Source organism: Panthera tigris, chromosome C1 (genome assembly GCF_018350195.1).
Source record: "Panthera tigris isolate Pti1 chromosome C1, P.tigris_Pti1_mat1.1, whole genome shotgun sequence".
NCBI lineage: Eukaryota > Metazoa > Chordata > Mammalia > Carnivora > Felidae > Panthera > Panthera tigris.
This window is the reverse complement of record NC_056667.1, coordinates 2,264,376-2,290,416: the sequence shown is the minus strand read 5'-3', so window position 1 is coordinate 2,290,416 and position 26,041 is coordinate 2,264,376. Positions and strand designations below refer to the sequence as shown.

General features: G+C 57.5%; 1 protein-coding gene and 1 long non-coding RNA gene across 5 annotated transcripts; one reads left to right on the top strand and one right to left on the bottom strand.

Annotated features, from left to right (window-relative positions):
* Window positions 1–8,570: 8,570 nt before the first annotated feature.
* Window positions 8,571–9,452, bottom strand: LOC122240885. Its single transcript, XR_006220631.1, has 3 exons — window positions 9,275–9,452; window positions 8,951–9,073; window positions 8,571–8,688 (listed from the first exon to the last, which is right to left on the bottom strand). It is a non-coding gene; the product is annotated as an uncharacterized LOC122240885 (long non-coding RNA).
* Window positions 9,453–15,304: 5,852 nt separating this feature from the next.
* CC1H1orf174 (chromosome C1 C1orf174 homolog) lies at window positions 15,305–23,594 on the top strand. 4 transcript variants are annotated; one of them, XM_042996688.1, is made up of 5 exons: window positions 15,305–15,414; window positions 21,205–21,315; window positions 21,913–22,050; window positions 22,152–22,610; window positions 23,026–23,594. In XM_042996688.1, the coding sequence occupies exons 1-5, from the start codon at window positions 15,400–15,402 to the stop codon at window positions 23,134–23,136; spliced, it is 834 nt and encodes a 277-aa protein (XP_042852622.1). In that variant the 5' UTR covers window positions 15,305–15,399; the 3' UTR covers window positions 23,137–23,594. The 4 variants fall into 4 exon arrangements, with proteins under 4 accessions (XP_042852622.1, XP_042852623.1, XP_042852620.1 ...); XM_042996686.1 differs by lacking the exon at window positions 15,305–15,414 and adding an exon at window positions 16,659–16,889; XM_042996689.1 differs by lacking the exon at window positions 21,913–22,050.
* Window positions 23,595–26,041: the final 2,447 nt, after the last annotated feature.

The following is a 26,041-nucleotide window of genomic DNA, read 5'->3' as shown; positions in this document are numbered from 1 at the left end:
CAAGAGGGGCCACGCACGGTTCTACAGAGGGCCACCTGAGAAAGCCGCTGTGTCTGGTGCCACCCCCTTTGGCCACCAGGGCCTCCTGAGAACACAGCCTCTGCTGCACCGCACCCCGCAGACCTCACGCTGGCCAACCCCCCCCCCCGCCCCCCGCCCAGAGGCGGCTTCAGGCCTCGGCGGGAAGGGCCTGGCGAGTGGACAAGAGACCACCCAGCCCTCTGGCGGGGGTGGTGGATATGAAGGGGTCTGATCCTCAGGAAAGGGGTGGGAGGGCCCCTGTGGGACTTGGGGGGCTGTACCTCCCCCGTGGTGGACTGGAGAGGAATGCAGGAGATGGTCCAGCGTGGCCAGAGCACCAAGGGACTCTTCAGAATGACGGCAGACAGATTCTCCCTTCTTTTCCCTTCCTGGAGGTACCCGTGAGTCAGGGGAGGCCGAGAAGCACCAGACCGGTCAAGCCATGAGGGGGGAAGCTGGGATGACGAGGGGGCGGGGGTGACGGCCAGAACCAGCTGGGAGGGGGCTGGGAGGGCAGGGGAGGGGCACTGGTGGTGCATGTTATGCAGTAAAGGAGAGGCTTTCCTGGGGATGGCGAGGTCGAGGTGACATGGCCTTTACTCCATCAGACCTGCTGTGACCGTGCAGAGCTCACCCAGGTCTAGAGGGACGCTCTTCAGCCCTTGCTGGCTGTTGCTTCTCAACCTCCATTTCTTCTGTCTTAGGAAACTCCAGTTGTGTCCCGTCTCGATGTGTGAGTCTGGGCTCTCCAGACGAACAGACACAAAACGATGTGTGCACATGTGGAGAGAGAGAGATTTGGTTCAAGGAATTGGCTCACGCAATTATGGAAGCTGCAAGGATGGACAGGCCGGCTGGGGACCCAGGAAAAGCTGATGTCGCAGTTCAAGTCCCAAGTCCACCTGCCACAGAATTCCCTCTTGCCTGGGGGACACCAGTCGGGGCCTTCAGCTGATTGGATGAGGCCCACCACATCACGGAGGGCAATCTGCTTTTCGCTCAAATCCCACTGATTTAAATATCAGTCTCATCCAGAAACACCCTCATAGAAACATCCAAAATAATGGACGGCCCCATACCCAGACACTGTGGCCCAGCCAAGTTGACACATGAGATAAACGGTCATGTTTTGTCTTCAGACAAGGTGCCCCTGGGCGTCTGTCTTTGCCAGTCCTCTGCTGCAGTCGGGAATCCAGCCGTACGTCCGGCGGTGGGATGGGCAGGGTGGCGGGGTCGGCTGCCCTCGTGTCTCCCTTATTCCCCAGCAGGAAGGCTGCCCCCGGCGTCAGAGGCCGACAGCTCACGAGCCCATGGGAGACACGGTCTCACTGGTCCTCGGGCCTCTGTGGCGGGGCCCTTCCCGCCTCACACCCGGACCCAGGCTACCGGCTTCCGATTCACCAGCTCTTTGTACTGACGTCAACACTCACTGCCTCCCCGCACTCCCGACCCCTACCTGCCCCGGTCTGTCCCCAGAGTCCTCATGGGGCCCCGCACGCCGTGCCATCTGCTTAGCGGCATCTGGACACTGATTTCCATCCCCCACCCCCGGACCCTCACCTTCACGGGGCAGGCATGTGGGGCCACTCAAGTCTACGGCAGTGTCCCCAACATTGTCTGCACCATTGTCAGGCGCAAAACAGATGCTCCATGAATGTGTGTTAGATAAACGGATAATCAGCACTTTAAAACTGTATTCTAGGGGCCCTTGGGTGGCTCAGTCGGTTAAGGGACTGGCTTCGGCTCAGGTCACGATCTCAGGGTCCGTGAGTTCAAGCCCCACGTCGGGCTCTGTGCTGACGGCTTGGAGCCTGGAGCCTGCTTCCCATTCTGTGTCTCCCTCTAGCTCCGCCCCTCCCCCCATTCATGCTCTGTCTCTCTCTCTCCCTCTCTCAAAAATAAATAAACATTAAAAAAAAAATTTTAACCATATTCTAACCTAAGCCTGTCTGGTTGAGGCCACAGACAGTGCCTCCTGGCTTCTGTCCACCATCTTCAACACCCACACACCTGTACTGTTACCTTCCCCGGGTCCACGTCAGGCGCTCCTTGGGCTTTTAGAAGCCGAAATAGCAAGAGTGGGACACAGGCTGCCTGGGCATCCCTGGGGACAGGTGTCAACACAGGATAGATGGCAAGGGGGGTGACTTCCTGGGCCTTGTCCAGAGGGCAGAGATGTGAGGGATGGGCTACACCCAGGCACCAAACGGCCGTGTTTCTTAAAGGTGCGGCTCGCCTGGGCCTTGGGGTCTAGAGGCGGGAATGCGGTCTGGGTAGAAAGAAGCTTGTGCCAAACTTGTGCTCCTCCGCCCCCCGGCCCCGGCCTGTCTCCACAGAGAAGATCCCAACCCAGTCACAAGAGGCCCAGTCTGATGGCAGTCAGGAGAGCGTGCCATAGAGAGACCCGTTTACTGGGGTCTAGGGCAGGGCCAGGGAGCTGCGGTTAAAACAGGGGTCACAGCTGGAGGGCTGCACAAAACCCCTCTCTGCCTGGGGCCCCCCTTCGGCCCAGGGGCCAGCGAGCACAGACAGCCGTGGAAAAATCACGGGTGGTGACCCAGGAAAAGCAGTCAGCCCAGCGCCCAGCCCTCCCAGCACGGACCACGCACTCTCCAGTGAGGACTCTGCATCCCCTTGTGACGTGAGCTGGCATCCAGGTGCTACCAGGACCCAGGCCAGGCTAGGGTGCCCCTCAAAGCCCCCGCTCCAGTCCCCCAGGCGCAGCCTGCTCGGTGATGGGTCCAGTAGCTCGAGGGAATCGCCGCCGTGTGTTGACTTCGGCAGGCGGGCGGCCCTGACCTCCACGTCCTGGCTTCATTCTGTCTCCACTCACTGCCAGACACCCAGGCTGTCCTGCAAGCTCCAGGTCACAAGGCAGCTCAGGACCGCACCCAGAAGGCTCTGTTCTGGAGGAGCCCTGTGTCTGTGATGGGTCTCTCGTTCCCTGCAAAGAGATGCCATGGTGCTCGATGCCACCTGCTGCGCCTGCTGGGTGGTCCGACGGCAGGTCTGGGTGCTCAGTTCCAGCCCCGTCTCTGGCCCCGGGCCGAGTTCGTGATAAAGGGCACACCCCAGGCAGAGTGTCCGTGGGGACTGTCCACGTTACATCAAGGCCGGCGTCTCTGGAAGCACGAGACTCACGGCCTTAAAGCCTCTGGGACCCACGGGCTGGGGGGGGGTCCCTCCTCCTGCTGGGCTGGGGCTCGGGTGTGCGCCCCGGGAGAGAAGCTGAGGAAGGAACGAGGTTTGAACACACGGCATGGGAAAGAAAGCTGGGGGGGGAGGAGGGAGTAGCTGGAGTGACAAGCAGAGACACGGAGAACGCGGTCCTGCCCACAGGGACACGCTCCCCCCCAGGAGCCCCCCAGCCAGCGCCCCCAAGGCTCCATCGGGGCCTCGGCGTCCCCCCTCGCGACTGAGGAATCTGGACCAGCACGACCCTCCCTCCATCAGGACTCATCGGAGGCCCCACAAAGGAAGACATGTCTTCTAGAAGAAGCCACGGAGTGGGGCTCGGGCAGAGAAGGAAAGTCTGCAACCTGGGCCTGCGTCCCAAGTCCTGGCTGTGCCTCCTGGTCCCGTGGCAGAGGCCCCTTGGGCGTGGGGGGCCCAGCTTGGCCCTCCTGGCCGCTCTGGGGAGAGCTCCGCGGAGGGACTGGGCTCGGGACAGCAGAGGGTGGAAGAGGGCAGGGTGAGCAGAGCTCCACCCCCCACCAGGACCCCCAGCACAGAACGCGCACGGGCGTCCCCGCGGACCTGATCACCGTTGCCTCCAGACCAGCGGGCGGGCGCTGCGCGGGGGTCCCCGCAGGCGGCGGGCAGGTGGGTTCCTCTGTGACGAGCCGGCACTGAGCGGCTGCCACTTCCCGTGTTTAATACGCGATTCTGATTTCACGCCCGGTGCCCCCCAGGGTGCGGGGAACCCAGAGGCACCGTCTCTACAGAGGTAGCTGCCCCCGACCCCGGCCCATCCACAGATTCTGCACGTCGTTAGGGAAGGAGCCACCTTCCCTGCCCCGCACCTGCCGCCCTCCTCCGGAGCCTCCCGGAGCAGGAGCCGCGGCCACGGCTGCAGTTCCCTGTCTCATCCTGCCCCCTGCTGCCGGGACCCAGACGCCAGACTCCGCAGAGTGAGGGCGCCCAGGACGGCTCTCCAGCCCCGGCTCAGCACCCCGCATTCCCCTCCGGGGGGGACAGGGGGCCTCTGCCCTGCACCCCACGATGCCTCAGTCTCCCCAGGTCTAAATGGGTGCAATGAGTGAACCACCTCCGGGTGCTTCGAAAATCACATGACGTAACGCCCGGAAGAGGCTGGCTTAGAACAGTGCCAGGCACAAACGGAGGCGCCCTCGGAACATGTAGGCGTCCCTGTGCCCACCCCATCGGCGCGGGGGCTCAGACGCTAGAATGGCCCCCACGTCGCCTGACTTGGTTACTCAGTCAACAGTGACCAGGGACTTGCTAAGGGCCCGGCTTCTGTCCCAGCAGGCCCACCTCTGTGTCAGCCCCCTTGGCGGGCAGACACCCCATTCTCTACGAAGGTGAGAGCTTCGTGCTGGTCAGGAGCTGGGGTGGCCGAGTCTGCAAAGCTGGGCCACCACACATCTCCCGATGCCTGTGCACCCTGCTTGCCCGGCCGTCCCCGGAAGACCGCACAGCACCTCCATTGCCAGCCAACAGGCACGGTGCTGAACCAGTGACCTCATAGTTCAAAGCGTCCTCAGCGTAAAGGCTGCCCAGGCTGGCAGGATTAAGAGGTCCGTGGGCATGCGGGCCTGGACCGCCAGACCTCAGTAGCCACTCTGCTGTCTCAGAGACTCGGGCACACGGATGCTGACTGTCCTGGCTGCAAAGTTTTAAAAACCTTTGCTAATAAACAAATAAACTTAAGGGGCACCTGGGTGGCTCAGTAGGTTAAGCGTCCGACTTCAGCTCAGGTCATGATCTCGTAGCTCGTGAGTTCGGGCCTCGTGTCGGGCTCTGTGCTGACAGCTCGGAGCCTGGAGCTGCTTCGGATTCTGTGTCTCCCTCTTTCTCTGCCCCTCCCCAGCTCACACTTTGGCTCTCTCACTCCCTCTCGCTCAAAAATAAATAAACATTAAAAAAAAAACAACTCCAGGTCGTAAGTGGACAGCACCATCTCTTTGGAGACACAGGTAATTAATTTCTGACTGGCCAGTGGTCAGTGGTCAGTGTCTCTCGGGGTCGGGCTGGGGACAGGAGGTTCACCCGATCCCCGTGGTCCTGGGAGAGGCAAGGCTGTGCGGGCGGCCCCTGGGCTCTCGCTGGCCTCACCTCAGAGCCGTGCAAATATTAAAATATCGTTGTCTGTGTGCCTCTCCTCTGGAAGATTGCATCCCCACGACAATGGGATCAAAAATTTTTAGTAAATTAAAAAATTACTCAAAAGAACATTTCCCTCTTACCGAGAAAAAGGCAGGTAACTCTCATTTTCCTGAGAGGAAGAATGTTCTGTAAAACCGCTCCCTTTGTAATCAGGTACATACAATGGGCCTTAGTTCCAGGGAATTCAGCAGCAATCGGGAGAAAAGAGATAAGAAATTTCCACCCAGCCTAGGAAAGAGGACGAGGGAGTTACAGACCCACCGGGACACTTTGTATCCGCTTTTCCATGCTGGCGGGGGCGGGGCAAAGAGTTTAATCTGGCCTTTGTCCCCCACTTCTGGGCAGTCATGTCTAAAATGTCCTGCCTGACCGGAGGGTCTGCCTTCCTGGGGGCCGTGGGTCACCCTGGGTAATCCAACAAGGGGACCCAGAGTGGTAGTCGTGGGGTAGGGCCGGCCCTGCCAGAAACACAGACCCTGTGATTTAGAGTGGGACTTGGGGTCACAGGGATCAGTCCCCTGGAGACTGAGATCAGCAATGTGGGCGGCCAACCAATCGATAAGCAGTTGGTCAATCATCAGTCATGCCTCTGAAAGGCAGCCCATCTAGGGAGCGTGTGGGGCCGCGAGGCTCCGGAGAGTTCCCTGATGGCAGTCCTCCATGTGTGTCGTCAGACTCCACGGCCGAGAGGACGTGTCCTGACTCCAGGGGCAGGGGACAACGGAAACCGCCTTGAGCACTTTCCAGGACCCTGCTAGTGTGTCTCTTCCTTTGGCTGATCTCCACCCGTGTCCTTTCCCTGTAAGAGACCATAACCGTGGGGGTAGCAGCCCTCGGTGAGCAACGTGAGTCCTTCTAGAGAATTAGCTCGCCTGAGGGTGGTCTGGGGACTCCCAAGCTGGCAACTGAAGTGAGGTCTTGTGTGGACGGCATCCTTCCACTTTGAAGTTGGGCTAAGCTCATGCTGTGTGTGTGAGAGAGAGACAGACAGACAGACAGAGCAAGAGACAGAGAGAGAATGAATATCGTTCCCACCATCCCCCAACTCCTGATCTGGGGCGGATGCGTCTTCTAGAATACCGAAGTTCTACATCCTGGGACTGACAAAATCCAGGGGAAGACATCACCCCCACCTTTTCACCTCTAAAGTCACGCCAACTGTGTTAGTTTGAAAATGTCCAGGAATTCCAGATGGTTCAGTCATAAAACCCTCGACGAGGCACAAACCTTGTTCGCTGCTCCTTGTGCGTGAGCCAACCCCCCACGAACCAAGAGCCGTGTGTGGAGACCAGATAACAAAGCAGGCCCCGCCTGCCACTTTGTGCCCAGACTTCGAAAAGGCGACTGGAGGAAGGCAAGCTGGAACCGTTCCACGCAGCAGCCGGGAGAGGACCGGGGAGCAAGCCAGCCTTGGCAACGGCACCACCTGAGAAGCAAGGTTACGTCCGTGACATTAGCTCACACCTGTTAGCTGCTGTGAATGGGGCCGCCTGGCTAAGCCACTTCAATTTACGTACAATATCATTTACCCGGCACGTAGCTGCCTCAGACGCACTGACCTGAATCTGCTCTGGATTCTTAGCAAGCAGCCAGACGGGGACGCAGCCGCGGGGACAGGAGTAGACAGATGCCCTTCGGGGATGGCAGGGGTTCCCTCGTGCAGAGGAGCCAGAGCGAGGGCGGGCCGACCAGGTGCCACGCTGTTCCCAGTGCCCGTGGCACACGGGACAGAGACCCCCGCTGACGGACACGGGGCCGTGGGGGCACGGGGGCGCTGCCGGTGTCCCTGAGGACCAGGGCTTGGTCGTAACATCCGGTACCATTTTGTGATTTAACCACTTCCCCTATCGGATACCTTTCTTTGTCCCCCGAGCTGGCCACCACCCACGTGACATGGGGACCTAGAGGGTTCTTCCTGACCTTGCCTTGTTTCTGAACAAATGCTGCTCATGCAAAATCTCTCCAGCCCAAACTGTGCATATTAACAGCGTGTCTTTGTCGCGCTCGAAAGGCCACTGAAAGGAAGGCGTGTCTTTCGTGCGCTTGAAAGGCCACTGGAAGGAAGGGCCTTGTGTGCTGTCACGTCCTCCGGGTGGGGGGCACTTGTGCCTCCGGGCGCTGGCCCTTCCCTACCTGCCCTTCCCACCGCCCTCGAGGGCTTCCATCACCTGTACTGACAACCCAGGAGGATGCGGGCACCTGGGAGCATATCTGTAGCCCCGTGGACACCCATCTGACTTGGAATCTGATAACGTTTCGCTCTTCAAGGCCACAGCCAGAAACGGACTGAGACCTGGGGTTAGTTGTTCCTGGTGCTACCAAGTATGGGACACCAGTGAGAACTGGCAAGGCCACCGCTGTGCCTTCTGCTGGTGGCCGTCCCCCAGCATCGGTGGTGGTCAGGCCCTGCCGATGCTTGGGGTGCCCGGAACACGGACCGTCCCGCCACGAGTGACTCCCGCGCGGCCGCAGAAGGGAAAACAGCCACCCGCTAACGATCATCACATTTGTGGGCAAATTTCATCTCTCTGGCGGCTGCCCCTAACGTGTCACTCGCTGACGCTTAGCCGAAGGAGCCGAAAGGGCCGTGGGACACGGAAGCGTTTGTGCGCGGGAGGCAGAAACAGACCTGGTGAGAGCGCCTAATTGACACGTCGGGCTCCCCAGCGCCAACCTCGCCCGGCCGTTTCACAGGATCCTAAGCTGATTTCTACCTGCACAGCTCCGCTGGCTGGAGGGCGAGGGAGCTCTCAAAATAGGGCTTTTCCATCCTGTGGTTTTCTTCCTGCCTGCTCAAGGCTTCTCATGAATCGGCATTGTCCTCATCTAGCTGGAAATGTAGTCTCTTCCGGGCTCTGCAAATCCCAGGCTCTTTGCTCAGAGGACACTGTGGCTGCGGTGCCCCCTCCCCGCCGCCCCCAGTGGGTGTGTTTAGTGTTCTCTGCGTTGTCGGGGCAAAGGGAGACGGGGTGGTCCCTACAGCTCTCTGCTCACTTGCAGCCGCTTCCCTCGGTCTCTCTGGTCGCATGCCCCACCCTCCTTAGCGGGAACCACATCTTCCCGTGGTCAGGGCCCTGGCGGTTCGGTGGTGCCTGCGATATTTCTACCAACGCCGAAGCACACAGAACTCCATCAATGTTTGCTGAACGAAATGAACGCGTAACGGTAACAGTTACTATGTGCACAGGGTGTCGGGAGACGGGTTCGGGGAGATCCTGGCCGATTTCCACTGGTGCAGCTCTGGTGGGGAGCGGAGGCATCGTAAGGATGTTCCTTCGTGCACGTTCACATCTCGATACTTCCCAAAATGACTTTGCGTGACTATCAATGAAAACAGAAGCGTTGTTGGATTTGGGGGACACACACTTGATTACAGAAAAGACAGAAGGCAACATCGGAAGCCAAGGGGGTGGGGAAAACCAGTACCGAGAAATCCTGAGTCGGGACCCCTGGTAGTAGCGTGTCCTCGGGGTCACGGCTGTGAGCGTGGAGAACACCGCCCCCTCCCCACCCCCCTGTCCCATGAGCCCCGAGCCAGAGGATCCGGCCCCAGATAATGACCTTCCATTGATCATGAACTTACTGAAGCATGAGCAGGTGTAACCACCCACACTGGCACACTGTTCCCAACAGGGTGTAGGGGATTTGAAGCCCAACACGGCCCATTGTTCCCAAACATTTTAATGCCACAAACTGTTTGACTAGCCTGCAAAGTGGGCCACAAAAAAATCTCATCAGTGTGTAGCTACCGGGGAAGCTTTGTGAAGGGGCAACATCGGGCATCCCCCCCACCCCTGCTCAGGCGGGCATCCCCCCCCCCCCGCCAGCCCCTCTCAGGCACGTGCACATGTGCCCTACACGCTCAGCAGCACTGCCTCTTCCAGAAACCTCTTCTCGCCCAACCTACCTCTACAAGAGACCACTTCCTGCCCAACGCTGGCACCCTCTGGAACATCGTGGCACTTCCTGGCGGCCGCAGCAGGAGCTCTGCCTGCCCTCCCCCCTGCTCTCTGCAGCCACGAGCCCACACACCCTTCTCCGACCACGTCCGGAAGACGCCTCACGCCTAGTAGGGCCTTGGCGAATCTGTGTGGTATTTCTTTTTTTTTTTTAATTTTTTTTAACGTTTATTCATTTTTGAGACAGAGAGAGACAGAGCATGAACGGGGGAGGGGCAGAGAGAGAGGGAGACACAGAATCTGAAACAGGCTCCAGGCTCCGAGCTGTCAGCACAGAGCCCGACACAGGGCTCAAACTCACGGACCGCGAGATCATGACCCGAGCCAAAGTCAGCCGCCCAACCGACTGAGCCACCCAGGCGCCCCTGTGTGGTATTTCTTAACCCAGGTGAGGAATTAAGATCTTTTCAACAGCACACGGCTGCCTACCGTAGGGCTGTGATTGCCCAGCCACGTACAGTGAAAACCAGGCTGCGAGCTTTTCCTTTCCCTTTTTTTTTCAGTCAATGCTGAAATGTGTCACACCCCTTTTCTAAATAGACTGGTTTTTAGACATACAGTGAAAACCAGGCTGCGAGCTTTTCCTTTCCCTTTGTTTTTCAATCAATGCTGAAATGTATCACACCCCTTTTCTAAATAGACTGGTTTTCAGAGCACTTCAGGTGCACAGCAAAATTGAAAAGATACAGAGATTTGCCCTGACCCCCACACCCATAGCCTCCCACTATCAACATCCCCCCGCCCAGAGTGGGACACTTTCTATCGTTGCTGAACAAGTGTGGACATATCATCGTCCCCGAGAGCCCACAGTTTATACTGGGGTTCACTCCTGCTGTTGTACATTCTATGGGTTTGGACAAAAATAGAGACTGCTCACCCAGACCCGCCTCACTGCCCTGAGACTCCCTTGTCCTCAGCTCATCCGCCTGCCCCACCCCCATCCCCAGGCAACGGACCTGGTTGCTACATCTAGTTTTGCCTTCTCTAGAAGGTCACGTAGTTGGAAGCATGTATTTTTTTTCTGCTTGGCTTCTCTCTCTTAGCGTGATGTGTTTAAGGTGCCTTCATGGCTTGGGGCACCTGGGTGGCTCAGCCTGTTAAGCGTCCGACTTCAGCTCAGGTCATGATCTCACGGTCTGTGAGTTCGAGCCCCGTGTCGGGCTCTGTGCTGACAGCTCAGAGCCTGGAGCCTGCTTCGGATTCTGTGTCTCACTCTCTCTCTTTCTGCCCCTCCCCTACTCATACTCTGTCTCTGTCTCTCTCTCTGTCTCTCGAAAATAAATAAAACATTTAGAAAAAATTTTAAAGGTTCCTCCATGGCTTGATGGCTCATTTCTTTGCAGCGCTGAATAATATTCCATTTGTGGATGGACCATTTTATTTATCCACTCGCCTTCTCAAAAGGACTTCTTGGTTTCTTCCAAGTTTTAGCAGTTACGAATAAGGCTGCTATCAACATCCTTGTGCAGGTTTTTGTGCGGACATAGCTTCAACTTCTTTTTTTTTTTTTAGTTTATTTATTTTGAGAGAGAGAGAGAGCACGTACATGCACACGTGCAAGAACAGGGGAGGGGCAGAGGGAGAGAGAGAATCCTAAGAAGGTTCCACACTATCAGCACAGAGCCCACCCGCGGGGCTCCACCCCACAAACCGTGAGATCACGGCCTGAGCCGGAATCAAGAGCCAGACATTCGAGCGACTGAGCCACCCAGGCGCCCCCATAAGTTTCACCTCCTTTGGGTGAATACGAACGAATGTGACTGCTGGATCGTATGGGACGAGCATGTCTGGTTCGGTAAGAAACCACCAAACTGTCTTCCAAAGTGGCTGTGCCATTTTGCATTCCCACCAGCCACGGGTTTCTGCCTCACGTTCTTCTGTGAGCTTTTTTGCTTATGGCTTTCCCTCGCTTTTTAAAAAACTATTATATGTGTCTTCTAAATGTAAAGGGTCGGCATATAAGAGACAATCCCTCGTCATACAAGCCACCGTGTGCTGGCGGTAAGGAGACGCGCTCCAGGCCAGGATGACCTCAGCGAACAAATCCGCTGACTTAATCAATTGAAAATTCTCTTCGAGTTTCTCACCAGGCCTGCCAGTGTTTGTGAAAGGCAAATACTGAGCTGTGGACATACCAGTGTTTGAGGAGTGAGTTTGCGTGATGGGCGAGAATACAAAGTTTCCTTGGAATATTCAATCCTCGATTTCTTTGTGTGCATTATCCCCACCATCCATCCATTCAACAAATATTTGCTGAGCACCTAGCATGTCCCGGCCACCGAGCTGGGTTCTGAGGCCGCGGTGGTGAGCACAACACGGTCCTCGCCTTCAGGGAGCTTACGGTCCCCGTGGGGGGCCGACCACAAACGAGGACCCCAGCAACATCACACGCCTGCCGCTGTGAGGGCGGCCCTCACTGTACGTCCACGCAGGAAGGCAGGGGACAGTTCAGCTGGAAGAGGGAACTGAATCGCACGTGCAGAACCGTGCGGAGGCGCGAGCCTGGGTTCCGGTCTGTCTCTGTGCCCTGCGGGATTCATGGCATCCCGACGCCGGGAGCCAGAGGATCCAAGAAGGGATCTTCCACCAGCTCGAGGCCTCCCGCCCCACCAGGAGGGGCGGCCATGGCCCAGGTGTGGGCTCCTGCCTGCTTCCTCCCACCGGGCCTAAAAGGGGCTCAGTCCCGGAGGGAAAGAGGTGACCCTGAATAACTGTCACTGTCACTTCCCACAAGAAGCCTGACTCCCTGAGCAGAGCTGGCACCTCCACCCCCACATGCTGTCCCCCGATGTGGCTTCTCCCCGTGGCTCTTATCACCACTGCAGATTTACAATTCCTTGTGTGGTTATTCCACCAACGCCCACCCCCATCCCTGCTGGACTAAAAGGCAGACCTGGTGATTCACTGGAGCAGGCCACCATTGTAACCCTGGGCCTGGCTCAGTCATAGAGGAGCTCAGCACACATGAGGGGCTTAGCACACACGAGGGGCTCAGCACACACGAGGGGTTCAGCACATATGAGGGGTTCAGCACACATGAGGGGCTCAGCACACATGAGGGGCTCAGCACACATGAAGGGTTCAGCACGCATGAGGGGCTCAGCACACATGAGGGACTCAGCATACATGAGGGGCTCAGCACACATCAGGGGTTCAGCACACATGAGGGGCTCAGCACACATGAGGGGCTCAGCACACATGAGGGGCTCAGCATACATGAGGGGCTCAGCACACATATACTAAGTGACTGAGTGAGTGAGTGAGTGTGCCATGCTCTGGGAGAGAAAAGAGCCCCCGTCCTGAAGGAAAAGCAGAATGCTAAATAAAGCCATAATTAGGAAACTCAGGTTGTGGGCAGCAGGAGGACGGCTGGTAATGTCCCCCTCCCCCTGCGGACATGCAGTTTAAGCCGATTTGAGGTCTGAAGCATGGGATTAGCCCGGAAAGATAGGTGGGGGGCCGGGAGAGCAGGTTTTCCAGGAAGAAGGCAGACCCCAGGCCGGGAGGGGGAGGGGATCTGCTGCACCCTGAGCGCCAGGAGGGGAGCAGCGTGAGCAGGGGAGGGTAAGGGGAGAGGGCAGCAGGCACCCCACCTGCTACACGTTCATCCAACAAACATTCACTAAGCACCTACTATGTGCTGGGCCTTACAGGTCATATTAAGACCGGCTCTTGGGGTACGTGGGTGGCTCCATCGGGTAAGCTGCCGACTCTTGATTTCGGCTCAGGTCATGATTCCACAGTTTGTGAGTTGGAGTCCCGCGTCGGGCTCTGTGCTGGCAGCATAGAGCCTGCTTGGAATTCTCTCTCTGCCCCTCCCCTGTTCTTTCTCTCTCTCTCTCTAAACAAATAAATAAACTTTAAAAAAAAAAAAAACTTATTAAAAAATAAATAAATAAATAAATAAATAACATAAAAAAAAACTTATTTAAAAAAAAGGACCAGCTCTTGATCCCAGAAGCAGGGGGGAAGGAACAGAGAGCTTCAGTGGGGGTCAGGCCACCACTGGGAAGTGACCACCCCACTGCCGTGGGCAGCGTGGGCAGGAGGAGAAGGGGGTCCAGCCATGTGGCTGTGCAGGAATGGTCGCTGATTGGAAGCAGGGGCTGAGGGAGTGTCACCTATCCCGGGTGACCCTGGGTGTCAGGCCGGAGCAGCTGGGGGGCTGGAAACACCATTCACACAAACGTAGGGGAGGGGGCGCAGGGCATATTTGTGAACAGAGATGAAGCATCCCCCTCTGGGAGGCCGTGCTCAGAGGCACCAAGGGCTCAGGCCTCACCGAGTCGGGCACGCTCAAGCAGGGGTCCCGACATCAGCGGACACCACGATCCCCTTCAAGGCAAACGCTAGCTGGTGACAGTCAGCTCCTAGTTGATGAGAACCGGAGCTCTGAAGGACCCCAGAATAAAACCACTGAACCTAGTTTATCAGGAAACCAATTTCAGTGAAAATGAGACAGGTGTTTAACACGGTTTGGCCTTGGGTGTTTCTTCAACAGCTGGCAGTGGTTATATTAGTTTCCTTTTCAAATGGATTTTTCCTGCCAGTCCACATTTGTCTTCTCCCTTCCACGGAGACCACGGGAAACAGGCAGCCGGGTGGACAAGCACGTGTGAGCATGCGAGCGTGCCTGTGTGCACACCAACACTGCGTGTGCTTTCACTCACGGCCCAAAGCAGACCCCACATGAGGCCTAATCGAAGGGGCTCCGCCTAATTACCCGAAGATGCCTCTGCAAGGAGAGGGTAGTCTGAAAGGAGGGGAGAGCTGGCAGGATCCTTAAGTACCCTCACTTTTTATGCACTAAAAAGAGGCATCGAGTGTATTTCCGGGCTTTGAGGGAGTCATTCCGCAGGAGCAGAGCACATTAGTGTTTCTGGAGGAGAATATGAATCACCCTCTGCTACGGAACAATGCACACGGGACCCTCGAGCGGTACCTGAGGCCGAAGCACAACACAGGTCACTTTTCAACCTGTACAGTTTAACCGGAAGATCTAATCCTTCTGACAAAACTGCCTGGTTTAAATGTTCTCACCTGTAAACACATGATAATAAAGTAAACACCACTGTCATTGACTCGCAAAGCACACGTATGGCTGCTTCCGCCTTTGTGCCAGGACTCCGGGAAGCCAGTTCCGGAGGGGCACCAGCAAGCAGGGTTAGAGGACGGGGCTGGGCATCCCTCAGCCCCCAAAGGGGGTGGGGAGGTTGATGGGCTGGAGGACAGGGCTGGGCGTCCCTCGGCCCCCGGGGGCCCACCGAGGCCTCTTCGAGGCACAGGTACTAGAGCCCAGAGCTGGGGGCCTGGAGTGTTTAAAGGCAAGGCTGGATTTCATCTAACTTTAAAACTCTCAAAGGCAGACACTGGCTTTAATGCACAGTCCCTGAGCTGCCAAAAGCCAGGACGCCGGAGAGGGGAGAGGGCAGCGCCTTTGGGACCGTCACCGTGAGGCCAGGGCTGCAGAGAAGCGGGACTGAAAGGGCTGAACCCCGGGAGGTACGGCCGTCCGAGGGCCAGCTGCGCTCCACCGGCGCCGGGGAGAGGCTCGAGGCTCGAGGCTGGGGGCGCCGGGGTCCCTGCGGGCAGCTTAAGGGCAGAACCACTCAGGGCCTCGCCGGCCCACCTCCGAGATCCGGGCTTCGCCAGCCCCCAGGCCGGGAGCACCCTAGCGCTGCCGGGCATTCACACGCCAGGGCAGGAGCCCACCTCCGGGGCGAGGATGAAAGAGACCGCCCCCTTGTGAACAACCACTTCCCGCCATCCCCCCAGACACGTGGCCGGGCGTCCGGGGGGGTGCCCCTCATAAACATGGCCGCCGCCCCGCTTAAATGGGGCCGCCACGAGGGTGCCCCTCACAAATATGGCCTCCGCCCCGCCCATTACGCCCAGCGCCGACTTTGTTGGGTCACATGCCGGAGGATGCCGGGCTGTGATTGGCCAAACTTCTGGTGCCGTCAGACGCCGGGCGCGGGCCGAGGGCCGCCGGGTCGCTACTCCTCTGCGAAGCGTTAGGCCGGGACGCGGGGGTTCGGGCAGTGCTGGGGGCGGCAGCGCGCCGCTCACACTCATGAGGAGCCGGAAGGTGAGGCGCCGAGGCCGGGCGGGAGCCGTGCCGATGAGGCTGGGGCTCCCGCCACCCATTGTCTGGGGAGTTGAGGAGGCCGCGGTGTGCCCTGGGCCGGGGGCTGCCTCTGCTCGGGACCCCCTGCCCTCGCCCTCGGGTCTGAGGTCTGAGACCATGTCCGGGAGGGTTTCCAGATCACGACCCTGGGTGGGGGGCGGGTTTGGGGGTCACGCTTTTGGGTAGTGGGGGAGGGGGCTCCCACATTACAGCCCTGCGGCCGGGGGGAGTCCTGGGTCACGCTTCTAGGTAGGGGCTCCCACATTACGGCCCCGTAGGCGGGCGCGGGTCCTGGGGCATGCTTCTGGGTAGGGGGGTTCCCAGATTACGACCCTGAGTCGGGGGGCAGGTCCTGGGTCAGCCTTCTGGGTAGCAGGCTGCCAGATTACGGCCGTGGGGGGGTGGGGGGGGGCGGGGCGGGTCCTGGGTCAAGGTTCTGGGTAGGGGGCTCCCAGATTACTGCCCGAGCTGGAGAGAGGGGTACTGGGTCGCTCTTCAGGGTAGGGGGCTGCCAGACCACATCCCAGGAAAGGGGGCCTCCCTGTCCAGAACTGGTCTGGACCCCTGAGTACTGCTGCCGCCACCCAAGCCCTCTGTTCTTCAGCATGTGAGCTCAGCCTGGCCCCAGTCACCTCAGGTGCAGAGTGGGGTGGGAGGAGGCCACTGCAGAGGGGGAGAGGACTGACCCGGCACTGGTTCCTGGCACTCCGTACCTGGCGACGGACCGGGACACAGAGCACCCGGTGCCCAAGGAGCGGGCCCTTTTCCGGGCGGGGGGTGTGGGGGGGGCTGTCTTACCAGCCTGGCCTCTCTTTTGATGGAATCGTTTGGCCCACATTTAAAGTTACTGGTCTGGTTGGATGCACGCATGCCATTTTAGTTTTGTTTTCTTTATGCACGTCTGTTATCGTTGTTCCTTGTGTAGATGGATGAAAATGAATGTTTTCTGGTGGGCATTTGTGTTTTCTTTCTAGCAGTTGCTCTAGGTTTCACCGTATGCATTGTAACTTAGTGGAATCGGCTTTGTGGTGTGTAAATGGGGTGACTGATCGGTCAGGGGCCCCCACATGTGGGGCGGCAGTGGCGTGGAAGCCAGTGGCCCGGGGCGTGAAAATTCACCTGAGGCCGAACCCAGGAGCTAGAAGGGGCTAGAAGGGCGCAGTGCAGGAGGGGCTGCTGGGAGGCAGTGGGCGGGGCTGCGGGAAAGCGGGAAGATGCGGAGGTGTGGCCACCAATGGGATTCTCCCTTTTCGGGACCTGTGCCGGTTGTAAGTAGCCCATTGGCCAGTTGGGGCCTATGGATATTTCCGGGGGCGGAGTCGCCTCGTGGGTCTGTTTTCAGACAGGTGGGCGCTGGCGCCCTTTCTGCACCCGGTTGCTCCAGATTTGTCGTGAGACCTAAAAATGTACCTTTATTCCCTTCACCCACTTTCTTGGTATGTCGGGATACCTGTTATATCTATTAGTGTTAGAAACCCAACGACCTGTTCTGATCGTTTCTCCGTGTGTGGTCCTCTCGTTGCCCCAACAAGTCCTGCCCCCACCCCCGTCCTTTGTGCTGTAACTGGCAAATAAGTCACATTCCTTTTTTTTTTTTAATGTTTTTATTTCTTTTTGAGACAGAGAAAGACAGAGCGTGAGCGGGGGAGGGGCAGAGAGAGAGGGAGACACAGAATCTGAAACAGGCTCCGGGCTCCGAGCTGTCAGCACAGAGCCCGACGCGGGGCTGGAACTCGCGGAGTGTGAGATCATGACCTGTGCTGAAGTCGGACGCTTAACCGACTGAGCCACCCAGGCACCCCAAAGCACATTCCTGTCTACGTTGTATAACGTTATTTCTACAACCGCTTATAAATCACCAAGAAAGGAGGCACCTGTGCATGTACGCTGTCGGTAAGCATCGACAAAAAGGGCGCCCTCTTTCTGTGAACTTGAACTCCCCCGGGGCCACTTGCTGTCAGCCTGCAGAGCTCCCCCCAGTACCTCTGGCAAGAAACACGGGCAACATTCTCTCCGCTTATCCGGAAGTGTCTCTTTTGCTTTGATAGCTTTGCTAGATACAGGGTTCTTGGTTGGCGCATTTCTTCTCGAAGAACTTTGACTATGTTTGACTATATCCATTGCCCCTGCTCAGTTAGCGGTGTGTTTGTTTATCGGGCTCCCCTGGTGTTTCCTCTGCCACTTTCAAGAGTTCTCTGGTCTTAGGCTTTCAGCATTTAAGCGGCGCCGTCTGTTTACACAGCTCTTTCCATTTCTCTTATTGGGAGTTTAGTTCCTGGACATTCCTGTGTGTGAAGGTGGTTGGGTTTTTTTTTGTTTTTGTTTTTTTTCAATAACTGGGAAGTTTCAACCATTATTTCTCTGTGTATCTTTTCTCTCCTTCCCTCCCCTTCCTGGCACTCCCATTACACATATGTTGGTGCCCCTGATTGAATCCCATGTTTCTTGAAGACTCTTCATTTTTCTTCATTCTTTTTCCTCTCTCGTTTGACTTGCATGACCTTGGGTTTGCGTATTATTTCTTCTGCCAGTTCCCTCCAGTGAAGTGTTTATTTCAGTTCTTGTACTTTTTTACTACAGAATTTCCTTTTGGTTCCTTTTCATAATTTCTTTTTATCGTCATCATTCTGTATTGGATGCAACATTGTCAAATTTTTTATTCCTTAACTGTGGTTCCTTTTAGCCTTTGGACATGTTCATCATGGCCACTTTGAAGGCTTTTTCTGATAAACTCCACCCCAGGCACCATCACAGGTTCTTGGAACGTTGCCAGCTCTTGTTCCGCTGTAGACATCTGCCTTCCTCTCGCACGCGCCATCATTTCTTGTTGAACCTGGACATAGTAGATAGTGCAGCAGTTCTGGGTACCTGTCTCCCACCCCCACAGACTATTGTTTATAGGCTTTTTATTTGGTGACTGGGTAGATTTCTTCTATGGGAGTCTTTTCCCCTCTCACCTGGGCAGCTGGGACGTGCCCCTGCCTGCCGGGCAGCCCGCATTCTCCCTGGGGTGGCTCTCCTCCTCTCCTGCCCTGACCACACCTAGCTGTTAAGCTCCCAGTAAATGCCTGTTGATTGCTCAATTGTTTGCAGCAATCGCCTGGGGCATAAATTGCTCTGCCGACGATGCAGTCTAGCTGTGGCTTCTTTGAAGGCCTAGTTTCTGGGGTCAGTGTTGGATGTTTGTGCTGCATTGTTCCCTGGTTGTCCCCTGCAGACTCTCTGACCTAAAGTTTATCTTGATGTCTCTCTCTAACTGCCTTTCTCCACAACCTCTAGTGTTCTGGAGAGCCCCTTTACGCAAGAACTTTATCCACACTCCTTGCAAAAGAAGTCAATTCTGTAGGGAAGAGATTAAGAATTCTGATTAGGAACTCTGTTTTAAGTCTGTCCCTCCCCAGGCAAAATGTCTGCGTCAGTGCCTTCACTGATGTGACACCTCTGCCCCTGAGCTCTTGGAGGAAGGCTTGCCTCTCCTGGCCTGGACCCACGTCCTCCCAGCAGGGGCAAGGGTGGTGGGACCCGCCTCGCGCCTGGGAGCCCAGCGTCCTGGTGGTGGCGGTCTGGTGGCAGTCTGGAGTCCATACACCACTGAATTTTGTGGGTGGTCTTGAATAACATTCTTTTACCCTTTGCATGCCATAGGACCATTTCCAGAAGTCTTAAATGGTTTTCATACTTCTTGCCAGTTCGGTGGGGGTCAGCGGGGTTCCTTGTGCTGACCCGTTGGAAGTCAGTCTTGTCCTGCCCTTTTGGGAAACCACAGTGTTGCCTGTGACATCCCAGTTTTTAACCACTCGCTTGGAAGGCAGAAGACCGACGACGGGAGGCCAAGCAGCTGTCCAAGGCAGAAGAAACTGCCGGATCCCGCGTGGGAGCTGGCGCCTGGGGGGTGGCTCCACCCGCGACGAACCCGAAGCCAGCGCGATGCCACGCCGGATGTGACGGCAGCTCCTGAGCGTCGGCCTATACCCGCCAAGAGAGCCTCTGCAGGGGGCCCGGAAGTGAAGGTTAAGGAGCCCGCCTGGGGAGCCTGGAGCCCCCGCCTCAGAGGTGAAGCTGGAAGGCATCGGGAAGCACGCGGCTGCGCAGAAGGGCCTGAGCGCTTCGGCGGCACGGAGCCAGGACTGCTGCTCCCCGGTTCCGTCCTGGGGAGCGGGCGGCTCCCGGAGCTCATGTCGGGGAGAGCCGTGCGTGATGAAGCAGGGTGAGGAGGACTTTGAGGCCACGCATCCCTGTGTAACCTCACACAGGCCCCTCACCGGAGCCGCCATCCTCTCAAAGAGGAGGCTGTTCAGGCCCCAAGCACAGCACGTGCTAGCTACATCAGCACTCGGTGATAGCGGCAGCCATCCTCAAGGCCAGTCGTGTCTCTCAGCCAGCACCGAGCACAGTCACAAGGGGGAGTGGCGGGAGCAGGACTCGTAGGGGAAGAGAGGACAGTTGGTGGCCTGGGACTAAGGCGGCCGTTCCCTCCTGGGAGGTAGGAGGACTTCAGGGCGGGGCAGGGAGGAGGGGCGTGCTGGAACCGCTGCAGACTCCCCCACAAGTGGCTGTGAGCCCAGACCCTGCTGCACCACCCGGCAGGCCCTTCACCTGGCCTGGAGCGCCGTGTCCCCGCTGTGCGCACAGGCCACGGCCTTGGCCTTTCCTTCCATCCTGAATGCCGTATGGGACAACCCAGTATCTCACGGCCTGGGTGAGCCGCCACCTCCAGGGGCCTCTGGAGACCTCCAGGGCTGCAGATGGGGATGGGTGGGACGCCATGGCAGATTTCTAAACTCGCGGTCTCCTTTTTGATTGGTTTCCTCTTCCTTCCCCCGGCCCCTCGGCCCCCGGCCCCTGCCCTTCCACCTGCGTGCCGGCCCACCCTTGCTCACCACGTGCACTTGGTATCCATTCCAGAACAGAATAAGGAATTAGTGGAAAAATGGGTGAGGGATGCCTGCGTGGCTCAGTCGGTTAAGCGAACAACTCTTGATTTCAGCTCAGGTCACGACCTCACGGTTTGTGAGTTCAAGCCCCACATCGGGTTCTGTGCTGATGGCTCAGCTTGGGATTTCCTGTCTTCCCTCTGCCTCTCCTCCGTGCGTGCGCACCGCTCTCAAAAATAAATATTTATTTAAAAAGAGAAAAAGCGTGGGATTCAGAGAAATCTGTAGTTTAGTGAACAGGGGTGAGCCAATGCTAACTTTTCCATTTTGCCAGACGTACCGTGGGTTATAAGTTTTACTTTTTCATTAATTCTTTTCTTGCATTAGAAGACTCTTGCGTTAGGAGTAAACTGGCAGCAGACCGTGTTTAGTCCAAAGTCAACTGCTTTAAACCAGTAGAACTGGGACGGTTTCCACCTGTAATTTGAGGGAGGGAGCGATGGGGCTGGGGATGCCTTTTTGTTTTTTCATATTACCTTTTATCAGGAACTCAGATACCATGTAAAAGTTCAAGAACCTTCTCAGAAGGCTGCTTCTAAACATTTGCAGCTAGCTTAGTATCTGTTAACCTACAAATGGAGGTATAAGGTGACGGGGACAGACTGTCCCCAAGCTTCTGAGGCCGTTGGAAAGAGTAGGTCTGCATCTTCGATCCAAGACAGTTTAGTTTGAATTTGCACAAGGCCACAGGGGACTTTCCATAAAGGTGAAGAGGGGGGTGGGAAGGACTCAACAGGGTTTTCTTCGGTTAGGAAGTCGCTGTGTCCGGGCTCGCGTCTCACAAGAGCGTTTTCTGACGCCTTGGGTCCTGGTCTAGCTCACAGGTGAAGTGCGGTCTTCGGTGCGCCTGAGAGCCCGCCGTCGCTCAGCCAGGTTGGCCTCTGCTCGGGAAGCCAGCATCGCCACGTCTGCCAGGACGGTATGTCAGGTGAGTCTCGGGAACACAGAGCTGCCGGGTCTCGACCGGTGTGGCCATTTGTATGCGAAATGTTCGCCCTGAGATGGGTCGTGTTAGAACAGTGTCGTGGTGCTTCGGTCCCAGAGGAGAGAACCGTGTAGCTGCTTTCAGAGGAAGGTGCGCTCTGCAGCCCAGGGCCGTGCTTTCGGAGCGTTCGCCCGTCCACGGGCAGGGGTGTCTCAGACTCCGACTCACCGTGCACCGTTGCTGGTCATTCCTTGCCGCCTTTTGCGTGGTGTCGGCTGCCATGGCGCCACGCTTCTTTAGCCCTGACCGCTTCGGGAGAGAGGTTTGCCTCTGCCTGTGCCGAGCGATCCTAGCCCACGAAGTTGCTGTACGCTCGACCTGCCTCGGGCCGCGCTCCGGGGTCTGGTTGGGACTTGGGTTTTACACCAACAACTAGCGTAGAGTTTCAGTGGCCTACGCGGCTTTAAAGACTGCGGTCCATTTAGTAAATCCTGGCTGTGCACCTGCTCGGGGTCACAGAACGGCTTCCGTCCGAGCAGAGATGTGTGCGACCCGGAGTCCCGCGCTGTAACTACGATACGGTGGTTTGTGCTTCCGAAGGTGCCTCAGGAAGTAGAAGGCCCCGGTGGGTGTGTGTCTAGATTCTTCCCCAACCGCCAGTTTACATCGTGTCCCTCCGAGGGAGACAGTGACGTGACCCCATCGTGCAAGTTGTGGCAACGACGTCTCTTGCTTAAGGTGTGAGGAGGGCTCGCCCCCGGGACGGAGGCCTCCTGACTCGCCGTCCGCCTCACAATCCTACACGTGTCCGGTTCTCTCACACACTTTTCTCTCCACAGACTTCCTCATCACACAAAGCCGCCGACAGGCGAACTTCCAAGAAGTTCAAGTATGACAAAGGTCATCTTGTGAAATCAGAATTACAGAAACGAGTCCCCAAGAGCGATAGTGCTGCTCTGCCCAAGATACCACCCGAGCGCCCCTGTGACAGGGACCCTCTGGGGTTTGCCGAAGACCCCACGGCGCCTCCAGGAAGGGGAGCTGGTGCCCCGACAGAGCCGACGGCCACGGGCGGCCCCCTCGGGCATGGCACCGCCGTGGGCGACACTCGCCCCGCAGAGACTGAAGACGGCCCGTCCCCACCGGCACACGGGCCCCTCACGGGAGAGGACCCCCACGGCAGCCGCACCGCACGGGGCGGGACGGCACTGCAGACGGATGACAGCGTCTTTCTGGACGAGGACAGCAACCAGCCGATGCCGGTGGGCCGGTTCTTCGGGAACGTGGAGCTCATGCAGGTAAGACTGGCGCCTCCGTGGCTGCCCCCGCGCGGGGCGCGCACTTGGCCGGCTCTGCACTCCCTGCACGTGGCACTGCCTCGGGGACAGGCTCCGGTCCCCACGAGCAGACAGACCGTCACTAAGTGGGCGCGCCCCTTCCCCATCCTCAGCGGGAGATGGTTGCCAGGGCACAGCTGCTTCTGGGAGGCCTCCTTCCCGCTCGGCCCTCGGGTGGGGGCGGGGGGGCCTGGCAGGTGACTCTGGGCCTCCCCGCTCGCTCGCGGGTGGGAAGCGACTGCCCACACTTGCGGGGCGTCCTCTTCCGTTTAACCCTTGCGTCCCCCACGTCAGCCAGGGGGGGACGAGCCCTCGCCCAAGAGCCGACAGGTACGGTGGGCCGGCGGTGGCTGAGGGAGTGTTTCCTTCCCCCAAGGACCTTCCCCCGGCGTCGTTGTCTTGTCCTTCAATGAGCAGACGAGAATTCAGGAAGATGCATTTCAGAGCCAAAGACGACGAAGATGATGATGATGGTGCAGAAGTGTAGAGAACAAAACACGAATTTGACAGTCAGTGGTAGTCTGACGGTTGAGCAAGTTCTGGGATTCACACGACCTTATCTCCCAAGAAAACGTGTCCTTCACCACATGTTGAAGCTGACCCACGAACGCCCTAGTGCAGAACGCCAGATACCTGCAGCATGGACACGTGTGACCCAGAACGTTCTCCGAGATCGTGCGGTTTCTGATATCCGTGTAGGCGGACGAGGGCTTGAGTCCCCTGAGGGGGCCGGGAGATCTTTCTAAAGAAAACTGCTCACTTAAGCTCTTTAGTTTTGATAACACATGCGTTTATTTTCCATTATCAAAATTTGATCATTCTCATGATTGAGTCAGTGCCAGTTCTTAAAGAACTCTCCTTCTATTTCTGTACATGAAGCTAATGTTTACCTTGGGAATTTTGCAAAACACGTATGACTAAGAAATAAAATATATTTTGGAAGTATTTTTAAAGAGTCTCGTGTTCCTAAAACTCCATGCTTGTCTACAATACTTGAGAGTCAAGTGGGGAAAACGAATCCTTTCCCGCCTGTATTTGTCAGCCTTCGTACCTGCTCCCTGGGTTGTGGGCAGAGGTGAGGCCCGAGAGTTGAGAGCTGAGGCTGTGCCCTTGAAGGGAGAGGGCCCCTCCGTGTAGACTGAGGGGTTCCTGAGACAGCGGCGCTCAGCACAGTCCTCGCCCCGTGTGGTGCAGTTACAGAGCGGGTGGGCAGGTGAGGAACACCCACGAGGGATCCCCACGACTGATCGAGGGAGGCTGCCTGCGATTCAGGAAGACTGGGATTTTCTTGAGGAGCATCACAGGCTATTCTTCAGCTGCGGTCGTCCCCCTCATCCGCGGGGTCGGAAGCAAATGTCCCCCCTGTGACGCAAGGTCAGAAGGTTGGAAGTAGCCCAACTCCGTGTCACCTGCCCGCATCATCGACCTCCTTCATCCCAGCACACAGGCATTTGTCATGAGTGCGGGACGGCACATTGTCGTGACCGCTCTGCTTTACTGTTGGTTCCTTCCTGTGCCCGATGCGAGGTTCAACTTTATCACAGGTGCGCGTACAGGAGAGAACTTGGCACGTAGCCGGTTCGGGACCACCTCTGCTTCAGGCATCCACTGGGGGTCTTGGAAGGAACCCCCTGCCGATAAGCGGGGGCGGGGCACCCCAGTAACAGGAGCTCAGTCCTGACAGCAGCTACATTTAACCGTATTACAATGTCCTGTGAGGCACGGAAGGATCTCACGTGAAAGATCATTCGGGGCAGGTAGGTCGCTGAGTTGCCCTATAAGCTTTTCGAGCCCCTCCAACACCCACCTGAGACACTGCCCAATGTGACCATTAGCAGCTGTGACCACCGACTCTGGATAATTTTGTGGTTTATTGATCAACAAACTACTTAATAACTTGAAATTGTTGCTTATAAAGGCATTTTGACGGCAGCCAGGGAAAACAACTAACTAGTTGGGGTTACTGCAGAATTAACTAGTGATCACAGCACCTGAGTTAGTGGTGAACGACTGCGTCAGATGCCAGGAGTCTCTGTCCTACGTACCGGCCTCTGGGAGAAGCATCGGCCTGACCTGCAGAAGAGCCTTGCTATCACGTTCCCACCAAAATGCAGAACGAAACCGAGCGTGCGCCTGGGGGCCCCACCCCTGCTCCCACCGCGTGGCCTCCTGGGGTGGTGAGCGGGCCAGAGACGGTTACTCCCAGGTGAGGGGTGCTGCAGGAAGCAAGCAGGTGTTCCCTGCAGAGACGGCACAGACAGCATGGAGCTGGGGAAACCGTGCTGTGCTCACGTGCTGCGGGACCAAGCCTTGGGCTGAGGCCCGTTGGGGATGACCTTAGCAGTACAAAAGGAATGCAGACTAAGCCCTGGGGACAAAATAAAGTTTCAGAAGGCATAGCGAAATACACGTTAGAATTACTTGTGACCTAGCAGGCCCTGTGACTGTGAATTTTTAGGAACCATCTCTACTTACTGGTCTTCACAAAGTGCTGCCCAAGTGGTTGGCTGAGCAGCAGAGGCGTTCCACGCTGTCTTAAACGCCCGCTGCACAGGGACCTCCCACGGGCCTCAGGCTGGACGATCCCCACAACTGCTAGGACTCAGGAAAGGATATACTCCCAGTCCCCATTTATCGCGGGAAGGACGCTTGGGGCAAAGTGCAGAGGCCTCGAGCTGGTGGCGGAGACCTGGCTTCCCTCTCCAGCCAGATGTGGGGCAGTGCATGAGGGCTGCCGACCCGGGAAGCTCACCCAGACCTTGGGGCCGCCCAGGGTCTTGTTGGGGTCACACGAGCTTGGAATGCCCACCCGAGGACCTCGGACTTGGACCCCAGCCCGGCCCAGGTCACTGGCTGGTGACAGACACCCCCAGGGCAGGGTGTTCCTGGAGCCTCAGGCAGGCTGGAGACCGGCCTGTCCTGGCAATGGGCACTCGGGGCCCCTTCCTAAATTGCTTCAAGGGCTTCCTAGAGTGTTTGGGGTTGAAATGCCCCCTTTCCAGGCCTCGCCTCACCAGAGCCCTTGTGCCTTGCTCACACTGGTCCAAGGGCCTCCACTGCGGACCCTTCACCTCGTCCCTCCCCCCCGGCTCTGCACGCCGACTCCCTCCCTGGGCCTCCCTGCCCTCGCTCTCCAGCCAGCTCTGCCCCTCAGCTGCCATCAGAGCCTGACTGCCGGCCGCCTCCCTCCCTCCTGCAGGCCCTGGGTCTGGAGGTCCTCCCTCTGCAGTCTTGCTGACCAAAGAGCCGGCCCACAGCAAGTGACAGGCCTGCCGGTACGAGGGACCTCCTGCCCAGACCACCCAGCATTCCTGCACCCACAGATCACCAGACTCAACACTCCCAGCCGCTACGTTTTAACTCCCTTCTTTTGTTGAAAACGGACAGCCCAT

What these genes read in the sequence shown, in the direction of transcription:
- CC1H1orf174 (XM_042996686.1), top strand. Translation starts at nt 16,668, where the DNA reads ATGCGGAGGTGTGGCCACCAATGGGATTCTCCCTTTTCGGGACCTGTG. An exon ending in TCCCTTCACCCACTTTCTTG is followed by an intron (nt 16,890 to 21,204) that starts GTATGTCGGGAT and finishes GTCCTGGTCTAG; the next exon opens with CTCACAGGTGAAGTGCGGTC. An exon ending in CTGCCAGGACGGTATGTCAG is followed by an intron (nt 21,316 to 21,912) that starts GTGAGTCTCGGG and finishes GTGCTTCCGAAG; the next exon opens with GTGCCTCAGGAAGTAGAAGG.